Below are 27,161 nucleotides of genomic sequence, written 5' to 3'. Positions count from 1 at the left end.
GTCAAAGTTTCAAATGCTCTCTAGTATTCTACAGCTCATACTCATACTCAATACAATACTCATTGTATTATCAACTTCTGAAATTAAGTCTCTAGCCTAAATGCATTTTAGAGCTACTTCAACAAAACTATGGACAGATGGTATTACAGAGTAATACACATACATTCTCCTCCATGACTTTGGTGGCCTAAAAGCGTCAGGCCTAACTGGTCTACCAGTATGTCCTACCCAACGTAGCAGGGAATCTTCACATACAAGTGACGTTTTGCAGAACAAACTGTTCAATTTTCCACAATATCCTATGAAAACGCAGCATTCTGCACCCAGAACAATACCTCCCAAATCCTTGAGCATATTGTTTTAGTTTGTAAGAGATACTAATTTCTTCAAGTGTTCATTTCACACTGTGAAAAGTATGATTTGATTTTAAAAAAGAAATAGGTAGAACAGAATGGAACTGAAGACAGTCGTTTCAGCTGTGAGACCACTAGATAAGGAAAAGAAGAATGAAAAAGCATACCTTAATATCAGCACGGAATACTCCTAGTATTAGTGTCTCCATTTGCTTCTTAGAGCATGCTCCTAATTTAGCTTATCATTGAAGCTCAGATGGATACAGAAATCTAACATTTAGCCAACGTTACTTAGGCATAAGATCTGTTTATATACAACAGATACTACTTTTTAAATTCTGATAATTGCACTATGCAACAGAATTCTGAAACAGATTGTATTTTTTAGTATTTTCAGAACTTGTTCAAAGTAATGTGGAGCTCACATCAAGCTCACAGAACAGCTGCCATCTTCCAGTAAGAACAACATTCTAACACATTTAGAAGTCATTGGTGATATAAAAAAACACCTACTTTTAAACATAGAATACTTCCATCCAGGCATAGACAAATAGTACTACAACCAACAATTCTGCTTGGCTTCCCAATCCACTCTATCGTATTATCCCAGTTAAGCTTCAGTGAACAGGTAGTCTGTTTCTTAACTATTATATATTCTCCTCTTCAAGTAGCTTTCTGTTTTTCTTAATAAACCTAGATTCCTGCAAGCTGTAACTACTGAGTGCCATAGAGAGCAGAAATGGGCCTTTGTGATTGCTAAAATTAGTTTCAACAGATATAGACTCAAGAATGACATCTATCTACTTCTTGATCAAGAATTTAATATACCTCTTCAGTAAAAAGTACACATTCCTTTACATGCTGGACAAAATTAATTCTCAGAAGCTAGTCTTGACGTCAGCTCAACAGACATTTTAATTTCTTGAATGAATGACCGGCAAAATAAAGTTCTTGGTGCAGACTACAATAAATCACTTTACTTACGCTGTATGTGAATCAGCTGCTTTGGCATTTTAAATTCTCCAGGATATATAGATTCATAGTATGCAATATTACTTTCTGCTTCTGGGACCGGTATAACCATATTATCCCTCTTCTCTCCATATACTTGTTGTGCTGAGATAGCCCGTTGGAGATGATGTTCCTATAAACAAACAAAAAGTCGATGTAAAAATACAAAAAAGTATTTTCAGAGATTAGACTTTCAAAAGTTGAAGCAGGCCTATTTTTTGCAAATGCTCACATTCCGAATCCCCGAGACTACTCTGACAGACATAAGAAATCAGTATTACACACTTCATTGAAAATACACTCCAAAACTGGTAGTTTGTTTCCAGTAGGTGGAGCTCTCCCTCTTACACAGACACATGGGACTTCAGTTACTAAACTTAGTTAAGTTGCATGTTCTTGGCACACCAAGCTACGTAAATCCATCTGTTAATATTTCTGGAGAGACTTACGATCGATTACACATACAGATTATAACAAGTAGCTGCAGACAGATATTCACTTCAGGTTTTTTTCTCTATTTGTTATGACAATTTATAGATAGTGATGCCAGAAAACCAGAAAGGAGGCCTACTATTACCTCCTATTAAGAGAAGCAACTATTTTTATCCAGATAAGCAATTCCTGAAGACATTCTTGTTTATTGCAATGTTTTCCATTATCCTCCTCCTTCCCCTCCTAATCCACCAAAGTTTAATATTAAACTATAAGCTGTGTTGAGAATAATTAACCATTAGAAAACTGCAATTGTTTTTCAAGTTTTAAAGTAAATTACATTTCCATTCCCTACTACTCTCTGAGTAACATATCAACAATATTATGAATTCTAATAATTTTCTAATGCTACTATTCAAATGCATTCAATACTTCTCAGGGCGCTGCTAAGACAGTAAGTAGTATCAGCAGAGTTCATATGGAGTTAAAAACCAACAAAAGCACAAAAAACAACAGATGTGCATGTATATAAAAGATTATTTACCCACAGAATAAAATAATGTTTTTTGCCTATTAGCAAAGCAGGTTCTCTAAGTTTCTATACTCAGGCATTTCCTCCTCGCAAGCACTCAGGAAGCCAGTGCTGCATCAGTTGTGTCCATGCAGCTCTCAGTGCGATGCTATAAAACCAGTCACTGAAATAGTCCACATTAGAACTACAGCAAAAGGGTGGGTAGAGAGGGTAACTGGTTTCAATTTTGAAGTGAAAACATAACAGTTTTCAACCATATGATCTTATTACACCTTTGTCAGACTTCAGTTTACCCCTCTTCAGTACAATACAAAGCTATTAACATCCTTCATCTTAAAATTAGAAGAAAACTGTAAAAATAGCTTTACTGTAAGCTACAGAACCAGAGCACAGCCTCAAGCTGAAACCTGCTGCAAGTTATAGCTCTGTTTCAAGAATAGACAAGGTTTTAGCTTATCTTTTCTTCAAACTAGCTGCAGGGATTTTTCAGGTTTGCCCCGTTAATCAATTTCATTATGAAAAAAGACTAATTGTGAGAAGGAGACATCACACCGTCACAAGCAAAACTCATAAAACTTATTTTGGTCCTCTAGCAATTGATAAACATAGCCACATGTGTCACATGGCAGACAGCACCTAAAATGCTTTCTTGGGGATTTTTTTTTTTTTTTTTTACATCATAAGAGGCATTCTAATAAATAAAAGAAAATAAACAGAAAAGGCAAACTCCCTAGACCTCAAATTCTCAAGTATTTGGACAGAAATTAGCAACAGCAACTCTGGAGCTGGCTTCAACAATTCAGCCGGTGGCTCAGCCCATCTCTCTCCCCTGACAATACGTACAATCAGGTACGATTGGTAGCTCTGGAAGCTCTCATATTTAAACATGAAAGCATGTTAAAAAAAACACTACAGTTACCTAACCTACTACAGCTTCCAGTTTCTGTTCTGCAGTCATTCTCCACTGTGATTGCACAGCTGATTACTCCCACTCAAAGGCAACACTTCATTCATCCGAGGCTGGAACCTGGTATTTAAAAATGCAGTGGTTTCCTCACTTTGCCAGAACGATTTTGTATTCGAAACCCTAACTTCTAATCCTAACAGGCTGGCCGCCCTTGATGTTATGTTGGTTTATTACGTAGGTACTGTAGTCCAAGACATTCCTGAAAACACCAACAAGCGTTTAAAGACAGAGCTCTTCAGAAATTCAAGAAATCCTTTGACTTCAGCCCTCCTTTTCCAAGTAGAGCTATCCAGCCAGATGCACCTCCTTTATACAGCAGCTATCTGCCGCGTTACGCAACCGACAGCAGCTTGTAATATCAAAGAGCATTTTAAAAGTCAAGTGCAACTATCCACTAGGTCCCTTGGTCTGCTGCAGAAGGAAGTTAGACTGGCTTAACCAGGTTTTGCTTTTGAAAAACTCTTATTATTGTTCACAAAGAGATTATCTTCCAAGCGATCAGTGGGGCCAAATACTTCTCATTATCCATATTCCTCCAGGAAGTGCAGTTAAGCTGCTGGTCCGAAATCCTCCAGCTCCCCCCTTTTCAACAGTTTTTAAAGCAGCGCGGTTGCAATGCCTCTTCCCTTCTCCTCTGGTTCATCAGCCCTCAGAAGTTCTCAGATAGCTGTGAACTTATTTCAAACTGTTTCTTTGAGTTCCTAGCATGATTTTTAGATGGCTTAGTCACGCTCAAAGGCTGTAGCCGTCATTTCAGAAGGAAGCTCACGCACCAGCTAGCTGCCACCACAAGGCGCAGCGCAGTGCCCCTCGCTGCTGTTCCCTGATTTATCACTGCCTCGCCAGACTGATCCTAGGACAATTCAGGGCATGAGACAGATAAAAAACCTGCTCTTGTCTGTTATTCCCCTGAAAGCAATTAGCGTTCTGATAAATTAGCTCCCTCAACTGCCAGAGGCTGGGGAGAGGAAGAAGAGAGAAAGATGATCCCCTTCGGCAGCAGCTAGCCAGAGTGGCTTAGCAGCACGCATCGTTAAAAATCGTCCTTTTTTAAAAATCAAATACTGAGGGGAAAAAAATAATTAAGACTTATGAAAAGCTCTGTCACAAATATTTTTAACCATCTTAGCATCAAGTATAATCAAGAGGTCCTCCTCTTACTACAAATACTTACAGAATACTCTCTTCTTATCCGGCATACTTCGCATAAGAAGCTGCGGATGCCCCATCCCTGGAGGTGTTCAAGGCCAGGCTGGATGGGGCTGTGGGCAGCCTGGTCTGGTGGGAGGTGTCCCTGCCCTTGATGAGGTGTGTGTCTGTGTGCAACTCAATGGTCTTTAAGATCCCTTCCAACCCAAACCATTCTATGATTCTAACTATTATTTGCTCATGTATTATTTGTTCCAACACGCCAGTTTCCATGCAACTGGATTTTTGAGCTAAGTTATCCTTCCTATTGGAAATACACTGGAATAGCCTGCAGTTGCCTTGCTAACTTCTGTTTTTCAGTAGTTCTGAGTGATAGTATTTTCTTCCCTCTCTCAACAGGCTTCCCTTGGATCTTTCATACGTACCATGTTTAACAACCAGTTATCGAAATGTATTCTTTGCTTCTATTATTCTTCCTTTACAGAGAACTATAACCACGAATGTAGTTTATTCTCACTGAAGCTGCCTTTCACTTTCACACGAACTATGCTCAGCCATTAGGCACATATCCAGGAAAGCTTTCCTCTCAGTTGCTTTCCCTGCCTGATACAAAGGCTATTGGTAATACAACCTTGGGAGCTGTCACGCTGTGATGCTAATTTGATCCACGACTTTCAGAACAATGGCACTGTTCCTCAAATTTCATTCCCCCTACCTTGTGCTGCACTGATGCTCCTCCAAATTTGTGTTTAAGCCTAGTCAAAGAGTTCATTCCAAAGTGAAAAACCTGCCTGCTTACCCTCCCTCCCGCCAGTTAATTTTCCATCAGGTTAGTTTCCTACGCTGGCTCGTCATGAGCTCAGACAATCCCAGAGTGAAAGGGCTGCAGTCGGAGCACTCAGCCCAGAGAGGCCTGAGGAAACAAGCAGCTTCATCGCTTTTTGCAACACCCAGCCATTAACTTGAAACTACACCTTATTCCTCTATATTCCTGTCCAGAAAGGTAGCTGGGCAGCTAAAATTCCAACACTAATCCTTGTATTGCAGATTACTCTGCTGCTTGTTTAAACAAACAAAAGCTCAACAACAACTTTCTTCCTTTTTCCTCTCCTTTCCTCCAGTTCTCCTCTAATTTGAGGGTCTACAGGAAAAGCCCACTGGAACAGCAACCCTTCTGCTGACTACCCAGAATGGAGCAAGGCGTGATGTATTTCCTAAGCAGAACTACACGTAAACACAACTCTTTATTCTGCAGTCTTCCTTTCTATTAATTCTTAAGATACAAAGCCTGTCACTTGCATCCACTTTTATTGTGTCACTATTGCCAAGTGGATTCCAAAAGATCAGAGCGAAAAGATGATCTAAAGCAAGAAGGCATTAACAAGGGCACCAGGGAAAGCAGGATTACAGCAGAGCAGCAATCACTGCAGCCTCAAGGAACAGCCATGAGCTAAGGAATTGCAGCTTATGTTCTGCTTTGATTTGAGGAGCAACAAGACCTCTCTCAAATGATAACGCAGGAATTCAAGTGTAATTCTTCAAGTTCAGTACCTGCTCAAGTTGCATTTCTAGAACACTACATAAAAGCCATATACGCCCTAGGTGCATAGTGCACACATAGGTTTTTGTATGATTATAAATAAAATGCAAAGGACAGCATGCTGTAATTCTGCTTCAGCCTTACTACACGTAGGCACTCATCTGCAAGCAGAAGCGTGATAACTGAAAGCAAGCAGTATTTGCTTCCTTTCTCATTTTGGTAATACTTGGTGAGGTTCTGGCAACGCGACTGCTTGCTGGATTCTAAGTTACAGTTTCTCAAAACCGGCACTGACAGAGCACAAAGATTACTTTGACAAAATACTTAGTCTGCAACACGCCTTGTAAACAGACTATGTTCAGAGTAAGATAACCACAACACAAGGCATTTGAAATGATCAAATAAAAAGCCTAAGTGACATAATCGTGTCACTAGCAGTTGAACAAACCTGACAGAACGTGCAGTATTATGTTACTGCAGTAGCAAAGACTGCATCTTATTAAAAATGAAAGGAACGATCCACTGTTTTGTAATTTGTTTGCATTTTTTTCCCAAATACTTCACTCCGGAGCTCTTAAAGGAAGTAATAATTTAAAGCACCGTTGTTTATAGAAATTACCAAGCCAGCCAACTCTCCAGCCCACTGCACAGAGCAGAGCAGCTCCCCCTGAGGATTCACATCTCCCTGTTCCCCAGAGCCTCCGCAAGGCCAGGGAGCGAGCGCTCTCTCTGCTGGGGGAAGCACAGGGCTGGAGGTAGTGGGGTGGGCCACGCTCTGCGAGAGGAAGGAGTTCTAAAAACAAAAAACAAACAAACAAAAAAAACACTTTACCCTTGTACAAAGGGTATACTGCAGCAAGTTCAAGTCTGTGCAGGTCATAACGACAACCCTGCATCCGAAATACAAAAAGCACACGAGGATGCTACAGCTGATTCTCTCACTACTGGCAGTCATGGCAAACCACCGCCTGCTCCCAGCCCTCCATGGACCTGCTGATTTACATCAGAATGCCTTGTGAGGATCCTTTGCATCCATCCAACATTACTGACCCACAGCTCACTGCAATGCCTGACGCACAAGACCTACAAAGGACACCAGTTTCAACAAGCAGCCAGGAACCATGAGGTTCACAATAGTTACGCTGAAACAGCTGAGACAGAACCGAGGGCATACAAGTATACAAGCTCCCGGACCTGCTGTTTTTAATGCACTTTTTTTTTTTTAAGCCTTCCAGCAACTTGCAGTCCAAAACTCTTAAAAAAAGAAAAAAAGCAAAATCACATTTCATCCTAAACACGAACACGTTATAATGTGGTTTTTTTAATCTTAATTATAATTTAGATGGAGAAAGAAAACATTAGGAACCAGAAAATCAGAAGCTGTAGAGTTCATTAGAGAACTCCACAGTTCCTCGAGCACAAGTCTTACGAGGAACGACTGATGAGGAGCCCAGAGAAAAAGGAGGCTCAGGGGAGACCCCGTCGCTCTTTCCAGCCACCTCAAGGGAGGCGGTAGCGGGCAAGGGCTCTGTCTCTTCTCCCAAGCAACAAGCTATAGGGCAAAAGGCAACAGCTTCAAGTTGTGCCCGGGGGAGGTGTAGGTTGACTACTAGGAAGAAATTCTTTCCTGAAAGGGTTGTGAAGCATTGGAACAGGCTGCCCAGGGAAGCGGGTGCGTCACCACCATCCCTGGAGGGATTTAAAAGACGTGTAGGTGTGGTACTTAGGGACGTGGTTTAGTGGTAGACTTGGCAGTGCTAGGTTAACGGTTGGACCTGATGATCTCAGAGGTCTTTTCCAGCCTAAGTGATTCTACGATTATGTCATCTGAGAGTTGATGAACTGGTACAAGAGCAGCCTGACTCCAGGCTACAAAGTAAAGGCTCCTGGCTGCTAAGTTTGCAGGGACAACACTGTCCCTACACCTTGGTTACCTCATGTCATCAGCAGCAAGGCTTCCTGGTGCGAGGACAGTGTAGAACAGCACAGCTCAGCTGCCACAAGACCCAACGGAGACCGTTCCAACCCACCCTGTAACACAGGGCTGGGACTCCCAGAGCACTTCTGTGACCTCCTGTACGCAGGTCGTGCCCTGCTCTGCCTTTCCTTGGCTCAGCTCGGCGAGCTCTGGGGTCCATGTGCTGTCTCTCAGCCACACGAGGATCTCAGTAACCCGCATGGTCAGGGAAGACAGTCTCTTCTGGAAGGCTGATAGTCAAACTACTCTAAAGGAAATTCCCCTACAGATTCAATCCAACAATCTGTTCGCAAAGGAGACAGAAGGGAGTAAAACAACCAAACTGTCTCACTCTCTTAACCTTCTCTTCCTGTTACCAGCTCTTAGTTGTTTTGCAACCTAAGAAACAGACATTGATTCATATCCAAGATTAGGAGGAGCATGGAGAGCGATATGAGATAACTTCATGCAAAAAAAAAAGAGTCAGAAACTGCTTGGCCTCATACCACCCCTTAGTACCTCACATTATTACCTGGCCCTCCCTCGGGCCAACTCAGGCACTGCAATGTGTTTCTGTGGGACTCAGGGGACAGCTATCTGCCACTGCAACATCTGCCTACCCAGGGACTGACAAGCACCAGGGATGCTGCAAGCAAAGGTACAGAGCACACAGCCAGAATATAACAGCCAACTTGGATCAGCATAAACTGGTCAGAGACGTGCCAATTTTCTTTTGCATTTTTCTCATCTTTTGGACAGCAAGTGGCCATGGTGGCTTTTCATATGGCTGAAAGCAAAAAACACTCCGGTCTTCATAAACAAGAGCCTTCACAGCTTATTACAGAAACAATACCACACACTTTCCCCTTTATCACCTCACATGCATATCCAGACACATGTTAAAACATGCAAAACAGCAATGACATTCTGAGAAATTTGTTACGGCATCTGTTTCCAAGCAACTGCTGTCTTAGAGCTCCAAACATACCCTCATCAGCCCCTGGTTACACTGACCTGGGACTCACAGATGGCAAACTGCAGCTCTTGAACACCTCTGATAATGGCAATGCAGTAGGTACTTGGGCGAGCAGGAAAGGAGCTTCCACCCTCCTGACCCCAGATATGTGAGTAACAAAGAACATGTTGGCAGTAGTTTGAGTTTGGTCACAACAAGCACACACGATCAAAACTGGACAAGGGCTGTGGGTCATCAGAGCAGCATCATGCAGTTCCTTGCTCTCCCTCCCTCTGATGGGTCCTGAAGATGACAGCAGATTTAAAAAAAAAAAAAAGCAAAGCCTGGGCCACAAACAAGTGAGAGCCATCCTTCTGTTACAGGTACTTGTATACGTAGATATAGGGTAAACAACTCCTCACATCCATGTAAGCTGCCCAAAGATTCACCCAAACCACACGGTTGTAAGGCCTTCCCTCCTCAGGCAACCGGGATCTCTCACCACCCTGAATCATTCCACGCAGTAGAGAAGTCTGTTCGCTTGTAATCGCGGCACAGCCTAGAGCTGTCCCTTCATATCCCAGACATGGTGAAGGACCATGGAGATCACTTCTGTTAATCAACTGATGTCAGTCTCATGAGTAGTCAATTAAGAAGGATTCCACTGTAATTACTACAATAATTAGATCTCTGCTACAAATCCCAATTTAAAACAGCTGTCTAGGAGCAGCAGTTGCTCAGTGAAAATGTAATCTAATTGTACTTTAAAAAATATGCATTTTTGTAATTAACAGACTATCAAGAAACCTTGCTAATTATTAGTCATTTTATCTGGAACTCTGGTTAAAAATGAGGTCAGCCACACAGTCTTCAGCATTTTAGTCTACTGCTTTCCCAATGCTCAAATCAGTTACTTCTAGGAGTATACAGGGAGTCTGCCCTTTTCTTGGAAAAAATCTTATTTCTGTATTTGTGAACTTCCAGTAGGGAATTACTTACACATTCTGGGAAATTTTCATTTGTTATGTTTGTTCAGTGAATGGTGGTACGGGGGTGGAGGACATGGGCATTTGATCTACAAGCCCAACAACTTTATTACTGGAGATCATAACAATGCTTGAAGAAACAGAGTGATCTGCTGTCCTGTTACCAAAACACTGAATAAAGATTAGTTTCATATTCAAACTTACTGTGGAAAAATAGACAAACAAGTGAAATTGGCTCAAAGCATGCTACAGAGGATAACATACATGACACAGGAATCCTGGGAACTGGGAAATCTCCAGTATTTATGCATTCATTACATGACAGCTCACAAACTGAATCTACACCTCAATACTCCCAGGTACAGATCCTCCTCAGACTCCCTAAAAAGACTGGAACAGTGTGGCAGCTTGTCAAGTCACAACTGCACTATATCCATTCAGAACCATAAGGCTCAACATTGCTTTGAATGGTTTTGTTTAGAAATTACTAACGGCTCAGAAGAAGCTATCCCATTTCCTTAGAGTTGCTAAGAGCCCTAAGAACTCCCCACCTTTTCCTTTGCTGTCATGCAACTCCTCAGCCTATTCAGCCCAGAAACCCATGGAGAAGGAGGTGAGTTATTCTCAGGTGAGTTGTTTTCTGCTTGTGCCTGAGCTAAATGGGTTCACTGAGAGGTAATGCAAAAACCACAGCCAGCTCTAAGGAAAAGGTGGAACTGCCTCTATTCAACAGCAGCGCAGTTAAGCCAGCTCAGCCCATCTCCCCTGACTTTACCACATGGCCGTGTTTCACAGTTCCAGAATTAACTGCAAGCCTGCCAAAGCCTTACCACTTCCTTACCACGACTCACTGCTCCAGCTGCACAGCTCTCATTGGGGAGACTGCGATGCAAAGCCACCTAAGTGATCTGTGTTAAACAGAACCCTAAATAAAGGATCCTGAAGGACACACTTCAGTAGTCCAGGGCATGACCTCCACTGCTCAAAGCAGGCTATATCAGAAAACAAATATTTGATGCAGTTTACTAAGTCACAGCTTTCAGGATACACTCTACGTGGGAATGAAAAAAACCCTTAAAATCCAGCCTTTTACCATCACAGATTCCACCTATAAAGTCATTTCAGAGAGCCTGAATAAACCTTTATGGCAAAAATATTTCCCCCTTAGTATGAAATGGGGGTAGAAATTAAAGATCTTTTCATTAGCTGACCCATAAGAAAACTGTATCAAGTTCCCAAAATGAAATAAATAAAAATGCAGCAATCTTGTTCCTTGCTTGAACTTTACTGCACGTCAGCAATCCTACCTAACAACTCAATTTTGTATGGCAAAAGCACTACGCTCGTATTCCAGCATTTCTGTTAGTTATAGGGACATCACATTAGTGTTAACAAGAGTGAGCGCTGCTAAAAAAAGCGTCATTTGAATAACAAGGAACACGGTACCCAACTTCACAGGAAACAAGTTTCTATTGTTTCACTGCTCTCCTGAGTATTAGCATGCACAGGCACACACGGCTCAGCTCCATTCGGACAGGGTGCTGCAACTGCTCCAACTGTATGGCAGAGCAGAGTACTGAGCACAGCACTTGGAGATTTACAACCTGCCCTGAACTTCACCATTTAGATAGGTAACAGGACTCAAAAAGAAGACAATTAAGTTGGGTGAACTCTTACATTTCTCTCAAAAGTTTTCTACATCAGCCACTACTAGTTCCTCAAAAATGTTCCTCAGACAAAACTCTTCCAGTGTTCCCCATTAAGCCAACCCTTTTTCCTTTGCGTTTAAAGCATACCTCAAAACTGACCCATTCATCAACAGCAGTACAGTAACATGACAGGAAAGGCACCAAAAAAAACACCAGGCAAGGGAATAAATCCATAACATATAGTTTGAGGAGTGCCTATATCTTTCCATTATTAGTTTACAGAAGGCTTAAAAACCATTCCCTTCCACAAGCCAAACCGCACAAACTGCAGGGATCGGCAGCTTCCCAGATCCACATCTGCTTAAAGATTTAAGCTCGTTTTTTCTTCAGAGTAAGAACAGAATTTGGTTTATTTTGTTAAAAATCATTAAAAACAAACCCTGATAATAATATCCAAGACTACCACGCAAAACTTAACACTCCCCGGAGCTTGAAGGTCAGCTCTCTGAACACCCAAATTGTGCTACTATAGTCAAGGACCTTTACAAATAAACGGTCAATCTTTGGTTGTCTGGGTTAGTCTAAACCATAAGCACTACTAGTAGCCAAACTCTTTAAAGAATGCAGTAACAGTTTTGGTAATGAACCGCAAGACAAGACTGCACTTTATCAGCGAGCCACGTGGCCTAATACACAATCTCAAAAAGGAGCCCATGGGCATCCCACGAAGGCTAAGAACAGGGTAAAAACCAGCCACGCTTTCACAGCCGTGCGTTCCCTGAGCCACATGGTATCAGAAGCTGGGGAGCTCAAAGCCACATTTATTTTAGTTTTTATGTTTGGTATTGAAATATTTCTTCCATGAACTCTGGGTAGCGTGCATTACCCAACTCTGGAGCTAAAGAGTTGCACACCCAACAGGTATGCAACCTCACTTCTGCTTGGGAGAAAATGAGCAAGTGAAACAAACCTAAATATAAATAAACAAAAATAAAAATGGTGACTGAACCATGGGGTCTACACAGGGATCTTTAACACCCAACAGCTGTACCTTCCCTAAGACTGCCTCATGTTTACAGCATTCTTGTCAGGTTTAACTACCTCTTCTGTAAAGAACAGTTTCATTACCTCAAGAAGTCATTCACATTTAAGTAGTAACAGAATTTGATTGATATTTATACTGAATATTTTACAGTATTCAAGTCATGAGCGGACAGCAAAACATCAAAAACATCATCAAGAAAACTGAGCATCAACATTTGCATGAATTTGTTTGTTCAATAGTTAAGGCTCAGCACCTCATGTCAGACTATCAAGCAAAAAGCAGCTTGCTTTATCAACCTAAGACGACTAAGCACCTTTTAAGAACAGTCACAGACACATTCCATATAAAAAGCTCATATTTGACAGTCCAGTTAAAAAAAAAAACTGAAGGAACTTCCAGACCATCTCCTTGAACTATCAAGCTCATTTTTAATTTCAAAAATAAACAAATAAACCTGTAGCACTACCCATTTCAGTCCTACAAGGAAGAAAGCAAGCTCAGAGAAGAAAATACAAGGCAAATCATACTAATGGCTAAAACCCAGCCAGTTACACAAGCACTTTTTTGTAGATTCCAGAGCATTTTCTTTTTAAGTACTTTCTTCCTCTGTTTAAGACCTCACACAATGGTGGGAAGAAGCTATTACGTAGTGATGAGCAGAAGCACAGGCTGCAAAATACACGTAGACTGCCAGAGAGTATGCCTCACCATACCCCTTCAGCAACTGTCACGGTGTCAGCGATATCAAAGCTCCCAGCTCACATTCCTTCAAATCGTAACTTTTGTTACGAGAAAAAAAAAAGCACCGTACAGTGCGTAGCTGTTAGTAAGAGAAGTAGGGCTTTCCTGTACCAAGATCATAAAATTATCAAGATAGTTGCTAAGATATCTGGGAAAACCAAAGTAAGCCTCATAAAAAGTAAAAATGCTAGAAGAGATGCTCAGAATTGCACTGTGTAAGACATGTAGTAAAGAAGAAACCATCCTAGCAATTAGTATACAACTGCCCTCATCAGCTAAATTTTGTCACAAGACTCTGAAAACGCAAGTAAAATTTATCAGCACTTTTCTACTAAACTCTATTAGCGTCTGTATTCACAACACCCAGCAGATCAGAATTTCAGGTCTGATGCCACAAAGGTGGAAGGAAGAGCGCTTCTTCACTAGTGACAATGACAGGTGCAATGCTGAATAACTTAAAATAGACTTTCCAAAGATTACACCACTGTGATGAGCTTATCTGTGTACTTCCTGCTGCAGTGTCAGTCCTCAGTTCGCAAATCTACAGATTTAGACACTTTCTTGGCTTGGAACAAACAGAGCTACATTTGAGTGCTCCAAGATGCTTCCTGCAGCAGAAACCTGTATTAGGCAGAAAGGCTCAGACAAAATAAAAACTTACATGTTTCCTGACCAGTAAAAATGTTTTTTTTTTTTTTTTTTTTTTTGAAAGACAGTGCAATATGACATGCAGTGTGAGTCAGATGCCAAATCATTATTCTTTATAGGTCAGCTATTCTTAGTGTCTTGTAATCTCCAAGTTTATTTAGATTGCCTTTAAAAACACAGTACAGACTAGCATTCCAAATTCATGACCTTTTACGTGCAATTATGATCAAACTTGTTTTGAAGCCTGATATAAACACTGAGCATCTGAGACAGGTTTGAGGCTGTAAAGTCATATAGAGGCGGGGAGGGAGGAGGGAAGAACAGAGGGTGAATCGGAAGGGTTTATAGTAAGGACAAGCACTTCCCTAATGCTCATAAGCTCGATGCATCGTAACTGTCGTGGTTATTCTTTCTGTGTACACAGTGAGACTTAAATGTCTGACTGGGACAAAAATATGATCACTAAATGTGATTTAAAAGATGAAAGCATCCTTAAATTCAGGCCACGCTGCTGATTTCAGCCCAGACAGATTTTTACTGCCTTTTTCAAATGCAAAGTGGTATTTTAAATTGATCTGAATGCTGGTAAGACAAAAGGTGTTAGGACCTTCAAGACATTTAAAAAAAAGTCAAACCTCTCTGTTATTCCTTTTGTCTTCATTCCTTATAGCTATTGTATTTTCAAAAGCCTGTACCCACAACACAAACTAAGCGCATGCCATCTCTCAAGGAATAGATAGATGTTACCTTCTCCACCTACCAAAGACAGCACAGTCAAACCCCATACACACACTCATCACCCCCCCCACCCCAACAAACTATATCGCAGGTACGTGGAACACAACACTGAGCTACCTGTTTCTCCACCAAACATGCAGCTGCAGAAACTTATGCCTCTTAATGGTAACTAACTCCTGGTGCCCAGGGAATAAAGTCAGTGGTATGAATAAACATGCTTACATATGTAATATATTGAAGCTTTACAGGTATTTTAGAAACTTTGTGTCATTCCCAAATACTGAGTCCAAGAATACAGTCCACATAGCAGCAGAGAAACCCTTTTATGAAATCTAAGAAAAGATCTTATTACATTAGCCATCCTGTCTCTCCCTTTTACCAACTAGCGCCATGTAAACTATCAGAGAATTGCACGTCAGATTTTGTGCTCTGCATCAATTCATCAAGTCCCTTCTGTGCACAGAGTATTTTAGCTCTATTGCCATTAACACGTGCTAAATAATCTTTTATAAATACACTTCATGTCTTGAAAACCATCAACTTGACACTGTGTACATTTTTAGAGAGTAAAAATAGGAGCTGCCTTTAAATTGCCAATTACAGTCTTGGTTTCATACTGCTTGAACATTCCATGATCATTCTGTTCAGCTCCCCCATTTCTCCCCACACTGAAAATAAAGACCAAATAGTAACTGATCGACAGAAAGGAAAGACAACATGATAATGCAAGGTGAAAAAAACAACCTAGGCATAAAGGCAAAATATGCTGTTAACAAGAAATTCTAACCAAAACGACCAAGTATTTGCCACAGTTTGCTATCACAAAAAAAGTCCCTATGGTATTTAGGACCACACTTAAGCCCCAACATCACAGTGGGGAAGCTGCTTCCTTTAGGTTTATCAACAAGGTATCACTGGTATATGGAAAGAAAAGTCTTTGAGACTAATACTTGAGAGCACTTTATGAAGACACCTAGAATGCATTTCAATCCATTTTCACTTGCGTGTTTGAGTATTTCTGACAGCACCCTGGTTCCAACTCCTACCTGAGGTTCTCAAACACATGGCACTGTGTGGCCTTTTCCTTAAGTAGGTGTTTTTTTCCTTTCCGTATTGCTAAGTTAAAGGGAACTACCCTATCAAGAACCATTAGCTATCCACAAGACAATGCGTACCTGCTTTCTCCATCGACTCAGTATTACAATAAAGATTTGACCTAGTGTAGTCAGTTCAGGAACAGTAAGCCAAACTAAGATGATGTTCTCTCCATCCCTGGAAGTGATACTGCTGCCAAAAGCTGGCTTAGGCCCTCAGATTCCAATGCCATCTGAGCAGACAGTGCCATCTGCTAAAGTGGTGCCTTGACTTCCTTCAAATCCTCAGCAACGAGTACTGTCTAGCTTTCTCAGGTAATCTGAATAGGAAATTTACCAAGTGCAAAAAAGCAGAGTGTTGAAAAAATCCAGAGTATATTTCTCAGTTGCCACAACCATCTGAAGAGAAATGATCCCACAGCCCAAGACATGCACGCACACTGGCTCTGTCAATCGTGGGAGAAACCACGAGAAGATAAACATTCATTATAAACACAAGTGAACTGTACATACACTCCTGATCCCACTGCAAAACACCCCTGGATAAGGGACCATCTCTAGACCCAGTGACTTCTATTGCTAAATCTTCCCCTTGATTAACTAAAAAAGAGTTTCTTACCCAGAGTTCTCTTGAGCACAGGTCAAGTATGAAGTCAAACCCAGACTGCTGATAAACAGGATGATGATATCCATAAGGCAACTAACCTTGAAAAACTTATTTTTCCAGAAAATCGTAGCAGAGGAATTACGATTTAAAGAAAGGCAAAATAAAATAGCAGATACCTTGTCCCTATTTTTTCAAATTACCGAGGTAAATCAGCTGCCAGATATAAAAAATAATCAAGTTACCAAATCACACCCATGGGCCTTTACCTGCCGAAGTGAACTGATAATGAAAGAGCCGAGGGCTCAGTTTTTACAGGTTTGTTTTCTACAAGCTTGTAAGAAGCACTTCAGAGCTGCTTTTTCCTCGGAAGCTTCTCCAGATTTTCTAATCAAGGCCAAGGGTCTGTATTTCTAGGACCTATTTATTTCTATAGCCCAAACTTCAAATACCTAAAAGCTGATTAAAGCTCCCAAATGAAGACAAAATTTAACTACCATATGCCAGCTCAAGGTCTTTCTGCAATCAGAATATAGATGCCATGGAAAACCAGGACAGATGCAAGGGTTAATGCTGAACTGTCAACAACCACCAATAAAGCCCTGAAGGTCACCAAAAACTCACTGCCTTCTGTTCCAACCCATCGCAATCAACTTTGGCTTTAATACTTAGCTACCAGTAAGGACATTTCTGACCATCTTCCCCCAAGACAAGACTCCTCAGAGACAATACTTCTCCAGAGGACAGCTGACAGAGTAAACACACAAGAGAAAAGTCTGTTAGTCACTTCTACAGCTCTGGTAAAAGTTTTCTTAATGTGTCACTAATTCCCCCCCCTCATGCTTTATTCCTCATTGAGCAAGCCTTCCATTACTGGCAAAAAAAAAAAAAAAAGCTGTTTCACTTCAGTTTTGATACTCATGTTTTCTCCTATCATACGCAAGCAGCTGAAGTCTTGTCTATTGGCATGAAGTTTGTTGAAGTCTTAACTTGACAAAACGCATAAGCTTCCTGAGATAACGATGACTATTAAGCGGCCTTCATCCTACCATTCCAACAGTCTCACACAGCACTTGGCCTCTACCTCATGACTACAGCATCCTTGGCACAAAGCAGAGCCAGTGCACTAATATTAATCATAACCTTCTTCTAACAAAGCAGAAGATAAACAGAAAGGGAGAGCAAACAAGGCCATCACTCACAACAATGAACACGCAAGTAAGAAATAAACTGTAAATAAATTGAGAAGCAGAAAAGAACGCGTAAACCTATCTGTAAGCACCTGTAGGCTTTAACAGTTTTGCAGAGGCAATCACTGAAAGGAGTCCAGTAACCATACAAAACACAAGTTCTGCAGTGCTGACGCTCCAGTTGGCTCTTACCTATAACCCTTTTTCCTCAACTTGCCAATAAAACCGCTGTGTGGTTTCAAATTCAGACGTTCTCTGGAGATATACCCACATTACTGAATTGTAAATATCACATGTTAAGTTACAATATATAATCTTTCCGCTGCCAGTTCCGATTTTCTCTCAGAACTTTTCAGAATTATCTCACGCTTTTAAGTAGCGAGAAAAATCAAGTATCATAAAGGCATGCAGGACGTATCCTGCTGACATACTAGTATGGGATACGGGTGGGGAGGGGAATTATGTAGATTTATCATGCAATTAAAAGCAGCGCTTCTTAAGAGAAAATGTAAACACATGAGAAACCAGGAATGTGATTTTATCACCAGTGTTATGAAGAAACTTGAAGAAAACAAAACTACAGAATTTAAAAATGCAAGAGAATTGGCAGTTTCAAACATCAAAATCTGGGGGAAATGCCTGTAAGAAAAGACACCAGGTACTATGTAGACAGACTACTACAGGGGATGATAATGACACCAACAGAAGAACAAACCAATCAAGCTACATCAAGCGTTTCCCTGCCTACACCCTGAAGACCATTCTGGGCAAGATCTATTGCAAATCAACTGTTTGTCAAAGTTACTTGCACCCTTCTTTCCCTTCCAAGAAGGGTTCTGCATCTTTAACCTACGATCAATGCACTTTCGTAAAACCACAGTCTTGGCACAAAACTCTCGGGTTTTGAAAAGTCTAGAAGCAGAAGCCCAAACAGAATTTAACTTTCCACGCTAAGATCTTCCTGACAGCCACGCACTTTGGGCTGCGTATCTGATCAGTGAAGAATCTGAAGCCTAGAGCCCTACAAATCCTACCTAACAGGAAACACTCAGCCGCGTTAGGCGTATGCATGGGACAGTCTTTATTTCAAATCTCTCTCCTTAAGCATGAGTTTCCTAAGTCTTCCAGGCAGGCTAGAACATCTCTTAACTACTTTCTATTTACAATTAGGAAGGCACAACCTCCAAGTTGCGATATCGGTACCAAGGTATGAATGCAAAATGAAGTAGTCATTCACTGAACCACCATGTTCAGACCAGCCTCATTGTACCATGTCACTCTGGGCCCTCATAACTGAAGACTGCACAATTTTGTACCAAGATGCAGCGTCACTTTGGATGCTAGCGAGCAATCCTTTCCAACAACACCCTCTTGAAAGCTTCCATTTCAATTCAAAAAAGCATGAATTTCTTAACTTCTGATTAAATATAAAGGAAATGAATCTTCGAGAGTGGTACTTAAACCGTAAGAGGATAGTTTCCTCTCTCGCTCAAAGTACCTGTGCTTGAAGAGATAGACAGACCAGTAGGTTCTCAAATGTTTGTTTCATCCTCGATTCATGCAATTCACCATCATGCATTTTTTTTTTAAACTAGAGAGACCCTCCCAGAATTAGATTAGTCCTAGAACAAACATACAGCTGAGAAACACAGAGACACCACTGGCAAAGAGGAAAAAGCATATAGAGAGCTCATTAAACAGCGGGAGGATATACACAACAACTGGTATTTCTATTCTGATACGTTAGACCTTTGATGCATTCCTGGATATTAAAGCTAGCTCTTAGAAATAAAGTGGAAAAAGAACAAGTAACCTATTACAGATAACTAAGGCCAGTGAATTTCAGTACTCTGCTTTAGCAGCGCAGACTGCCATGCACCAACACACACTTCTTCAAAACATTTACTTGAAAAAGTAATGCATTAACTTACAGGTGTACAAAACTCACTTTGAATACTCTGCAGATTGATATTGAAATAAATGCACAAACATTTCTGGGCATGGCCACAGAATTATGGCAACTTGAGACAGCAACAAGCAAACTGGTATATTCGAAGAAAACGTTAGCACGTGTAAGGGCTGGCCACACTACACTTTTTCCTATCTGAAATCAAGTATTACACAAGTTAAGTTTAGGAATAAAATATACGATTTTGGCTATTAAAATCCAAAGAATCACAAAGCTACATCACCCTGATCCTTAAACATTAAAGTTACTCAATTATTGTCCCTTCCTGGTGTTAACTTTACCAGTATTTTACTGCATACAATTAATAGATGTCCTTTTGCTGAAATCCATTACACGATAGATCAAATCTGAAAAACAATCATGAAGATAACCTTATCCTCCTCAAGAGACGATATGAAAATTCCCAGGAGGTAAAACCTTTCTGTAAAAGCGTAGCCCTAAAATGACCTGAAATTTATCCTGAAATAAAATCAGCACCTCTCCCTTAACTCCAGAAGCTCCCTACCAGCTCCATTCCTTCTTGTGCCATTAAGAATATTGTTAATAAAGTTACCTTTGTAGATTTTTTTCAGTCCTAATGTAAGTAAATAAGGAGAGATTTTCAATCTCTTCCAATGGTTAACTATCCTCATAAACAAGAGCTCTAAATAAGCCTAGCCTGTTTTAAACCCGAACATGAACAACTGGTCTCAACGTAGGTTACTGTGCTACACATAAAACCGCTCACTGCTGCTACAAGCCTCCTCTTTCTGCCAATTACTAGGAAATCAAGAAAAGGTCAGAAATAACTTGAGCGTGCATATGTCAAACTCATTACTCAAAACCGGTTTACACTTTGCTCTTCTGGAAGAATTCTAGGAGAAATTAAATTGCTTTTATGTACATACACAACTTGCATGGAAATTAAACAAAATAGAAAAAGGATGGCTTTCACTTGGAACACAAGTGCCCTGGTTTGAAATTCTTCTAAAGTGGGTTTGCTGTTTAATTCATATCCTCCATGGTGTGAATGGCATCCTATTTCAAAACAGAGTTTGGATGTCCTACAGAAGCTTCTGACCCGCACAAAACACCGATGATCAAGTAACATTCTTCTTGCTATTTTCTGTAACCTTAATTACTTTCTACATTGCTCTAAAGCATAGGACATAAACCTTCACCATTATTATATGTTTACCTGATAACGTATACAGAGCAAACATCAACTTCCTTTGTGACAATCCTCTGCGCACAACTTCAAGTTAGTGCCTGACTTCTGTGTGGCATAACGTGCTATCGTGAGTCCTAAACTTTCAATCAGGACGGTTAGTCTCCAGGATACTATCAAATCCCATAGCTGTTCTCTGTGCTTCCTGTTCCTAACTGAATGTGGTTAAGTTTTGCTACATCAAAGAGGAAAAAAAAATCTTGAGACTAATGATTCAGTCACAGGACCCGTTATGATCTTACATTCATGTAATTCTGACTGCCCCTACAAGATCCCAAAGCACTTAATATCAGCAAACCACGCATCAGCAAAGTAATGATTATTTTAAGAGTACTTAAGCACCATATACACAGGTGTTTAATTAGAAGAAAACATACTTTTATTGAAGCACTGACAGAATGCGATTTCTTAAGCGGTAAGAATGTCCTGACCAGAAAAGCTAATAGGATCTGTTCAATGAAACTCAGGTATGTAACTCAAGACCTTTCCTTCACTGACTCACTACACCTCAGCTACACACTTAATTCACTCATTTTTAAATTCACCATAGCCGAGATGGTGACATAGGCCTCATCTGCTATATTCCATACCAGCTTTTTCCCTTGAAAAGGTGGAAAACAGCTGTTCCAGTAACAATATAGTCTGGGTATGCTATCTTCCCAATGCCTCCAGCACGGATTTGGGAGAAAAAAGGCCTATTTTCTCTGTGTGCACTCCCTGAAGAAGAGCTATGGCAGAGGATATGATTCTTGAGCCTGGTCAAGGTGGATAAATGTGAATTAACTCACTGCTTTGCTAAGTTAGAGATGCCCTATTAGAGAATACATTTTAAGCATTTCAAAGCATCTGAATTAACACTGCATCATCATCATCAGGTTGTATATAACATTTCAGAAACACTGGATGGTCATGCTGATATCAGGAAAAAAATGATTAAGAATGTCTAATAATGGCATTTTATCAAATAAGCTTCTCTTGAACATCTCTCAAGCTGGGGCAGGGAAGAAAACTACAGCTATGGATTTGAAGAGATCAAAAGCACACGTTAAACTATTTTGACAGATAAACACCAGATAGCAGAGTATAATTGTTTTTACAGCTGACAACTGCATGTGCAGACTTCATTCCACTTTCTGTACAACCTGTTAGTTACATTATAACACACCTGAAAAAGAACACAGTAAGAAATGAAAAAGCAGTTGTGCAGCTTGTAATTTCAGACTCTGGGTGCCTAGTTTTTCTGGATACCTAGCTATTAGTAACTAACCAACATGGAACTGTAAATCCTGACCCCTAAGAACAGAACTTTACACGGTGCATCACACCTGGAAGAAATCTAGTAGGACAAGGAAGCTGCTACTGCTGAGTGAAGAGTGCAGAGATTAACCACTAGCCCTCACACTTAGTTAGAAGAGGAAGTTAAGAGTAACATAATGAAGCAACAGGACTTCCCACCGCTTGCATGATATACTCTCCCTTGCCTGAACACCAAGGACGGAGACACTGGGATTTAGAGATTTTACCTGATGGAAAAGTTGCATCTAACATGTACAAACTTTAACGTACACAAGGCTAAATGGAAACATAACATTCAAATCCTTAGTAAAACCATAGTAATATCAGCATTCACATCAGGATAACAAACTTAAGAAAAAAAAAGCAGGTTATTTTCCATACCCACACTGAATAGAGACTGTCATTAACTCTGGAAATTTCATTAAAGTAGCCATGTTTTCCTATTTACGTAATCCATTTCTATGATGTGTAACATAGCACTTATTTAAAAGTATCTAAGCTCACACATTGCCTTTGTTGTTGCAGTACTTCAACTAAAGATCCTAAGAAGTTCACATGTCTTGATGCGTTAAATACACTCACAAGTGTTGACTTGAGGTGCTTCAAGAAAACATTGCTTTCTTCTTTTTCTTGGGGGGAAGAGGGGGTGGGGAGGTAATATCTTTTTAGAAAGAAAATACATTAAAAACCTTCTACAAAATTGAACGTAGCTACAAAGCCTCCAAAAAACCCACCCATCTTAAGTTTCTGTTTTTGATGTAAGAGAGCCTAAAGGCTAAGGTGCTTGTTCTATCTCCTTTCATTCAGGAAAAAAAAAAAAAAGGCAGGGAAAACAAGTCTTCCTTGGTATGGCTGGAAAAGCCACGAAGTTTAGGATGCTTGCAAAGCTACACCCTTCCTTTGCGAAACTTAAGTTAGTGAAGAAGCTAAAAAGATTCAGACTGTATGATTTTTTCAGTAGTTTATCTGAAGTAACTTGAGAAACATTATCTTTGCTCTCTTTTTCCAGCTGCCTGCTTTATGTTCCAGTCTGAAATCTGAATTTCCAGTAAAAAAAAAAAAAAGAAGGCAAAAAAAGTGTTTCACAAATTACCATCTTTAAAGATAAGTTCTTCCCAAAAGATAAATGAATCTGCCACCATCTACTTCCTTATTCAGGCCGTTTGTTATGAATTAAAATGAACTTGTTACCTGAATCTGCATTACTACTGTATTAACAGTGACCTCTTCTCTGGCTGTCAAAATCACTGCGCTGAGGATGCATTTTGCTCAAAAACAAGACTGAGATAATGCAGCGGATGTTTAGTGTTGCGTAAGAAATGTCCTCACATTTTGGAGGCTTTGGTTGTAATTATTTAACAGATGCACGCATCTCCTGATTGTTTTCAGTCTCTTAGATTTAGCAACAGCCACTGTGTGTTTACCCTACAAACTCTGGAGCTAACCCAACTGTCAGAACTATCAGTTGATAGCTCCAAGTACCACTGTCTGTGTGCCAGGAGTAAGTAAAAAGCTAAGTCTTCTGCCTCCAAACAAAACCACTAGCTGAACTTATGACTTACTAAGCAGAAAGGTACACTTTACTTGTTAACAGAATTAACATCACTTTAAGGTCCTTTGCTGTCATTTGTTTTTAAACAATTACTATATCCCTCTTATCTGCTGCATACTTTAGAATTGACAAGGTTTTTTTGGCCTTCAGAGGACTCTTACAAAACAGCATTGCTCATCTGAAGTTTCAAGTTGCAATAATGAAGATACACTATTTTCCATATTTATTCTTTGTAGGAACAGGATGGGAGAAAGATAAGATGAAAGGGAAGCAAAATATATTCCTTTTTGTGCATCAAAACACTAATTAGTCATTTAAATATCTTCTGACTTGATGCTTGAATATTAAATCTCTGATTGCATTTTTCCCTAGGGAAAGTTATTTAGTCAAGAGAAGAGCTCTTAACTCCAAATGTGTGTTCATTTAAAATTAGATTTATGCAAAACTCAAGGCAATGCTAGAATTCTATTTATAAAATACGTTATAAATGGCTGTTCACACCCATGGAAGTCACCCCTCCTTCCAGATTCTTACGGACACTTTGCCATCTGTCCTTAAAGAAACTGTTAATGTAAAATATCTATTATTTTAAGTATTAGAGAAAAAAAATCAAAACCAAGTCTTCTGCTGCTACATAATACAATTTCCAACTTTCCAAAAATCCTTCATGGCATGGACTTTAGGGAAGAGAACCTAATAGGGTATTAAGCCTGGAACGTTTGCTGTAACTTTGGCGAACCACCACATCTCTATGTTGTCAGCACCAGTACAAAGCTGAGGAGTAAGCTTTTTGGGGTGATACGTGAGAAAGAAGGAAACCTACCAAGTTTGCAGAAACATGAAGTGGGAAGAGTTTAAAATCAACTGCTTTATGTAAGAAGCTCCTAAAAGGATTCAAGAAGACACCTGTGTTTACCAATGGCAAACAGATTTCTCTCGGGTGTGTCTGTGCATGCACATGTGTTCAGAACAAAGGCATGAGCAAACTTTAGCTGTGGAAAGCGTTTACTTGGACCTACTCTGGAGTTTAACCCTCAAAGCTTGATTCTACAAACAAAAGCATCCCATTAACCACAGAAACAAGAAGTCATAATTAACGCTGAACAATTTTCCCTTGCTCATGACTACCTCTTCCTTAGCTAGGACACATATCTGTGGGTTTATGTAAGCTATAGAGTTACCCCGTATAATTTTCCATCCCTGGGATTTATAACTGCAATGCAAACGTGAAAGCGAAAGTTATCTGACATTTCTATGTAAATAAACGCGTGCACGGATACTTGCTGACTAACAAACATAACAGAATTTGAAATTCTGGTGCAAGCTGAAACTAAGGGTGCTCTCTCATGTCAGAATCTATAGGTATTGCTTCAGAGTACAGCTACTGCATCAAACGAACCGAGGATCTAAGCATAACTACTTACTGCTTAAACACTACTACTAAAAGGATATCACGATAAAGTTTTGAACACTACCACTTCAAAAAAACACACAAAAAAATACTTCACAATATGTATTTCAGTGGGTGTTTAAAGTTATGACTTGCACAAACTTTGAAATGTTATATAAGTTACGTTAGAATGCAGGCATTTACAATAACAGGAAAAAAAACAGCAGAAAAGCAGTTATTGAATGGAGACAACATGCAAAGGGCACTAACTGTGCAGAATACATTCAGCCTCCGTGAGCTTTCCTTAAAATTTACAGAACTGGTTAACTTAGCCCAACAGCACCACAAACAGAAGATGATGTTTAAGGAAGATTTATGTATTTTAAGTTTTAGAGAAGTAACTCAAAGCTTGCTACTACATCTAGAAATACAAACAGGAACCTGACAGCCCATCACCTTCGAAGGACGATGGCAGCCTGACAGCAAGCAAAACTGAAAGGGTATGAAGTTGTCACGTTTGTTCTCATCACGATTTCAAAACCTGTTTACATAATTGCAGTTCCACCGTTCTCACCTGTTTGCTGCACTTAATGCATAAATGCAGAAAACAGAGTATATTAAGGGAATAATTAGAAGACACGAGGAACTACCAGCATGACAGTCCAGAAACACTCAGCAAGGGTCTTTAGCGGTAGGAGTTATTAAATGTTACAGACATCTCTGACTGTGGGGACTGAATTATTACAGGGACCTGATGCTGCAAAGGCTCTAAGTTTCATGCTTCACTGAGACAGCGCAACTGAGAGGAAGTGGTGGATTTCTGGCGCCCAGTTCAGACTTTCTTACGCCGAGAAACGTGTCAGTATGTCGGGACTGACTCCGAGACTGACATGTGCGCTTCCACACCCCAACTTCACCCCCAGGACTCCCAAACAAACCTACCCCGACCCCCTCCTTGCTCCCGGCAGCGCACAGACGCCGGTCTCGCCCTGCCCGCCCCACGCTAAGCCCACCACCACTCGTGCTGGGGGGCCACAACACAACGCTCGCCCCCGCTCACCCCCAACCCCCCTGCGCTCTCCCGGTCTCGGCTGCGCGTCCCCGAGCCGTGCGCGCTCCCGCGCCGGCCTCCCCGGCTTCCCCGCGGCCGGCTCGGCGGCGCCCCCCAGCGGGACAGAGCCGCCACGGCCCCGCCGCCCGCCCGCCTCCCCGCCGCTCGCTGCCGCACAAGGCCCGGCCCGAGCAGCCGGGAGACAAAATGGCGGCCGGGCGCGGGATCACGTGACCCCCTTTGTGCCTAGCGGGGCCCGGCGGAAGGGGCCGCCGGCCGCCCCGGGGGGAAGCGGTGTGTGTGTGTGGGGGGGGCGTAGGGAAGGCATCGGGAGAGGGGGGGGCGGTAACGGGCGGCCGGGCTCGGAGCCTTCCCCCCCCCCCGCTTTCAGCCTCCCCCCCCCCCCCCCCCTCCCGGCGGGCGGGGAGAGCGGGGAGAAGATGGCGGCCATTTTGTGCTTGCGCAGAGGCGAAGGTGGGGGCCCCGGGTGCGGGGGGGATGGAGGGACCCGGCCGGGGGGGGGGGGGTCTCACGTACCGACTCCTCTTCCTTCTCCATGCCCGTGGGCATCTGCGGCACGGCCCGGTTAATGGAGGCATATTCGGCCAAGTCGGGCAGGTCCTCGCAGCGGAAGACGGGCAGCGGCTTGGACGCGTCCAGCGCCCGGGCCCGGAACGACAGTTTGCTCATGTTAGGCGGCGATGGCGGCTCCGGCTGGGGAGGGGGGGGCGACAGCAAGAGCGCTCCGAGCTGAGAGCCGGACCCCGCCGAGCGCTCTCATGGAGAGACCGGGGCTCCCCCGGCGGGGCGGGGCGCGCTCCGACACGGGGCCCGGCGGCGCCGGCTGGCGCGGCTGGGCTGGGCGCTGGCTCCTCTCCTCCGCCGCTCCGGCTCCGCTCAATACGCCACGGCCAACATGGCGGACATTAAACCTCGACTGGCCGCCTCTTTCAGCCAACCCCAGCGCCACAGCCATTCCCACACTGCATCGCGCAGGGGCGCGGGCACAGCGCCGCCCGGGGGGGAGCGCGCGCAGCGCGGGCACGGAGGAGCGCGGGCACGGCAGCGCGGGAGGGCTCCGAGCCCAGCCGAGCCGAGCCGGGCC

General features: G+C 41.9%; 1 protein-coding gene across 10 annotated transcripts in view; it reads right to left on the bottom strand.

Moving 5' to 3' along the window:
* The window catches only part of EPC1 (enhancer of polycomb homolog 1), a 66,955-nt gene that overhangs the window by 20,312 nt on the left and 19,482 nt on the right, over positions 1-27,161 (bottom strand). For 3 of the 10 annotated variants that reach the window (XR_005816709.1, XR_005816710.1, XM_040546921.1), the window contains exons 1-2: positions 26,594-27,033; positions 1,338-1,497 (exon numbers count right to left, since the gene is read on the bottom strand). Coding sequence is in view for 8 of the 10 variants with exons in the window: in XM_040546921.1 (XP_040402855.1) it covers positions 1,338-1,497; positions 26,594-26,746 (313 nt within the window). In the remaining 2 variants the exon portion in view is untranslated. Of the gene's footprint in view, positions 1-1,337; positions 1,498-4,469; positions 4,568-26,593; positions 27,068-27,161 lie in introns of those variants that run through there. The other 7 variants (XM_040546923.1, XM_040546924.1, XM_040546925.1 and 4 more) reach the window with 5 other exon arrangements.

The sequence above is a fragment of the Cygnus olor genome, chromosome 2 (genome assembly GCF_009769625.2).
Source record: "Cygnus olor isolate bCygOlo1 chromosome 2, bCygOlo1.pri.v2, whole genome shotgun sequence".
In the NCBI taxonomy this organism is placed as follows: Eukaryota; Metazoa; Chordata; class Aves; order Anseriformes; family Anatidae; genus Cygnus; species Cygnus olor.
Note: the sequence above shows the minus strand (reverse complement) of the source record. Positions and strands in the feature narration are given on the sequence as shown.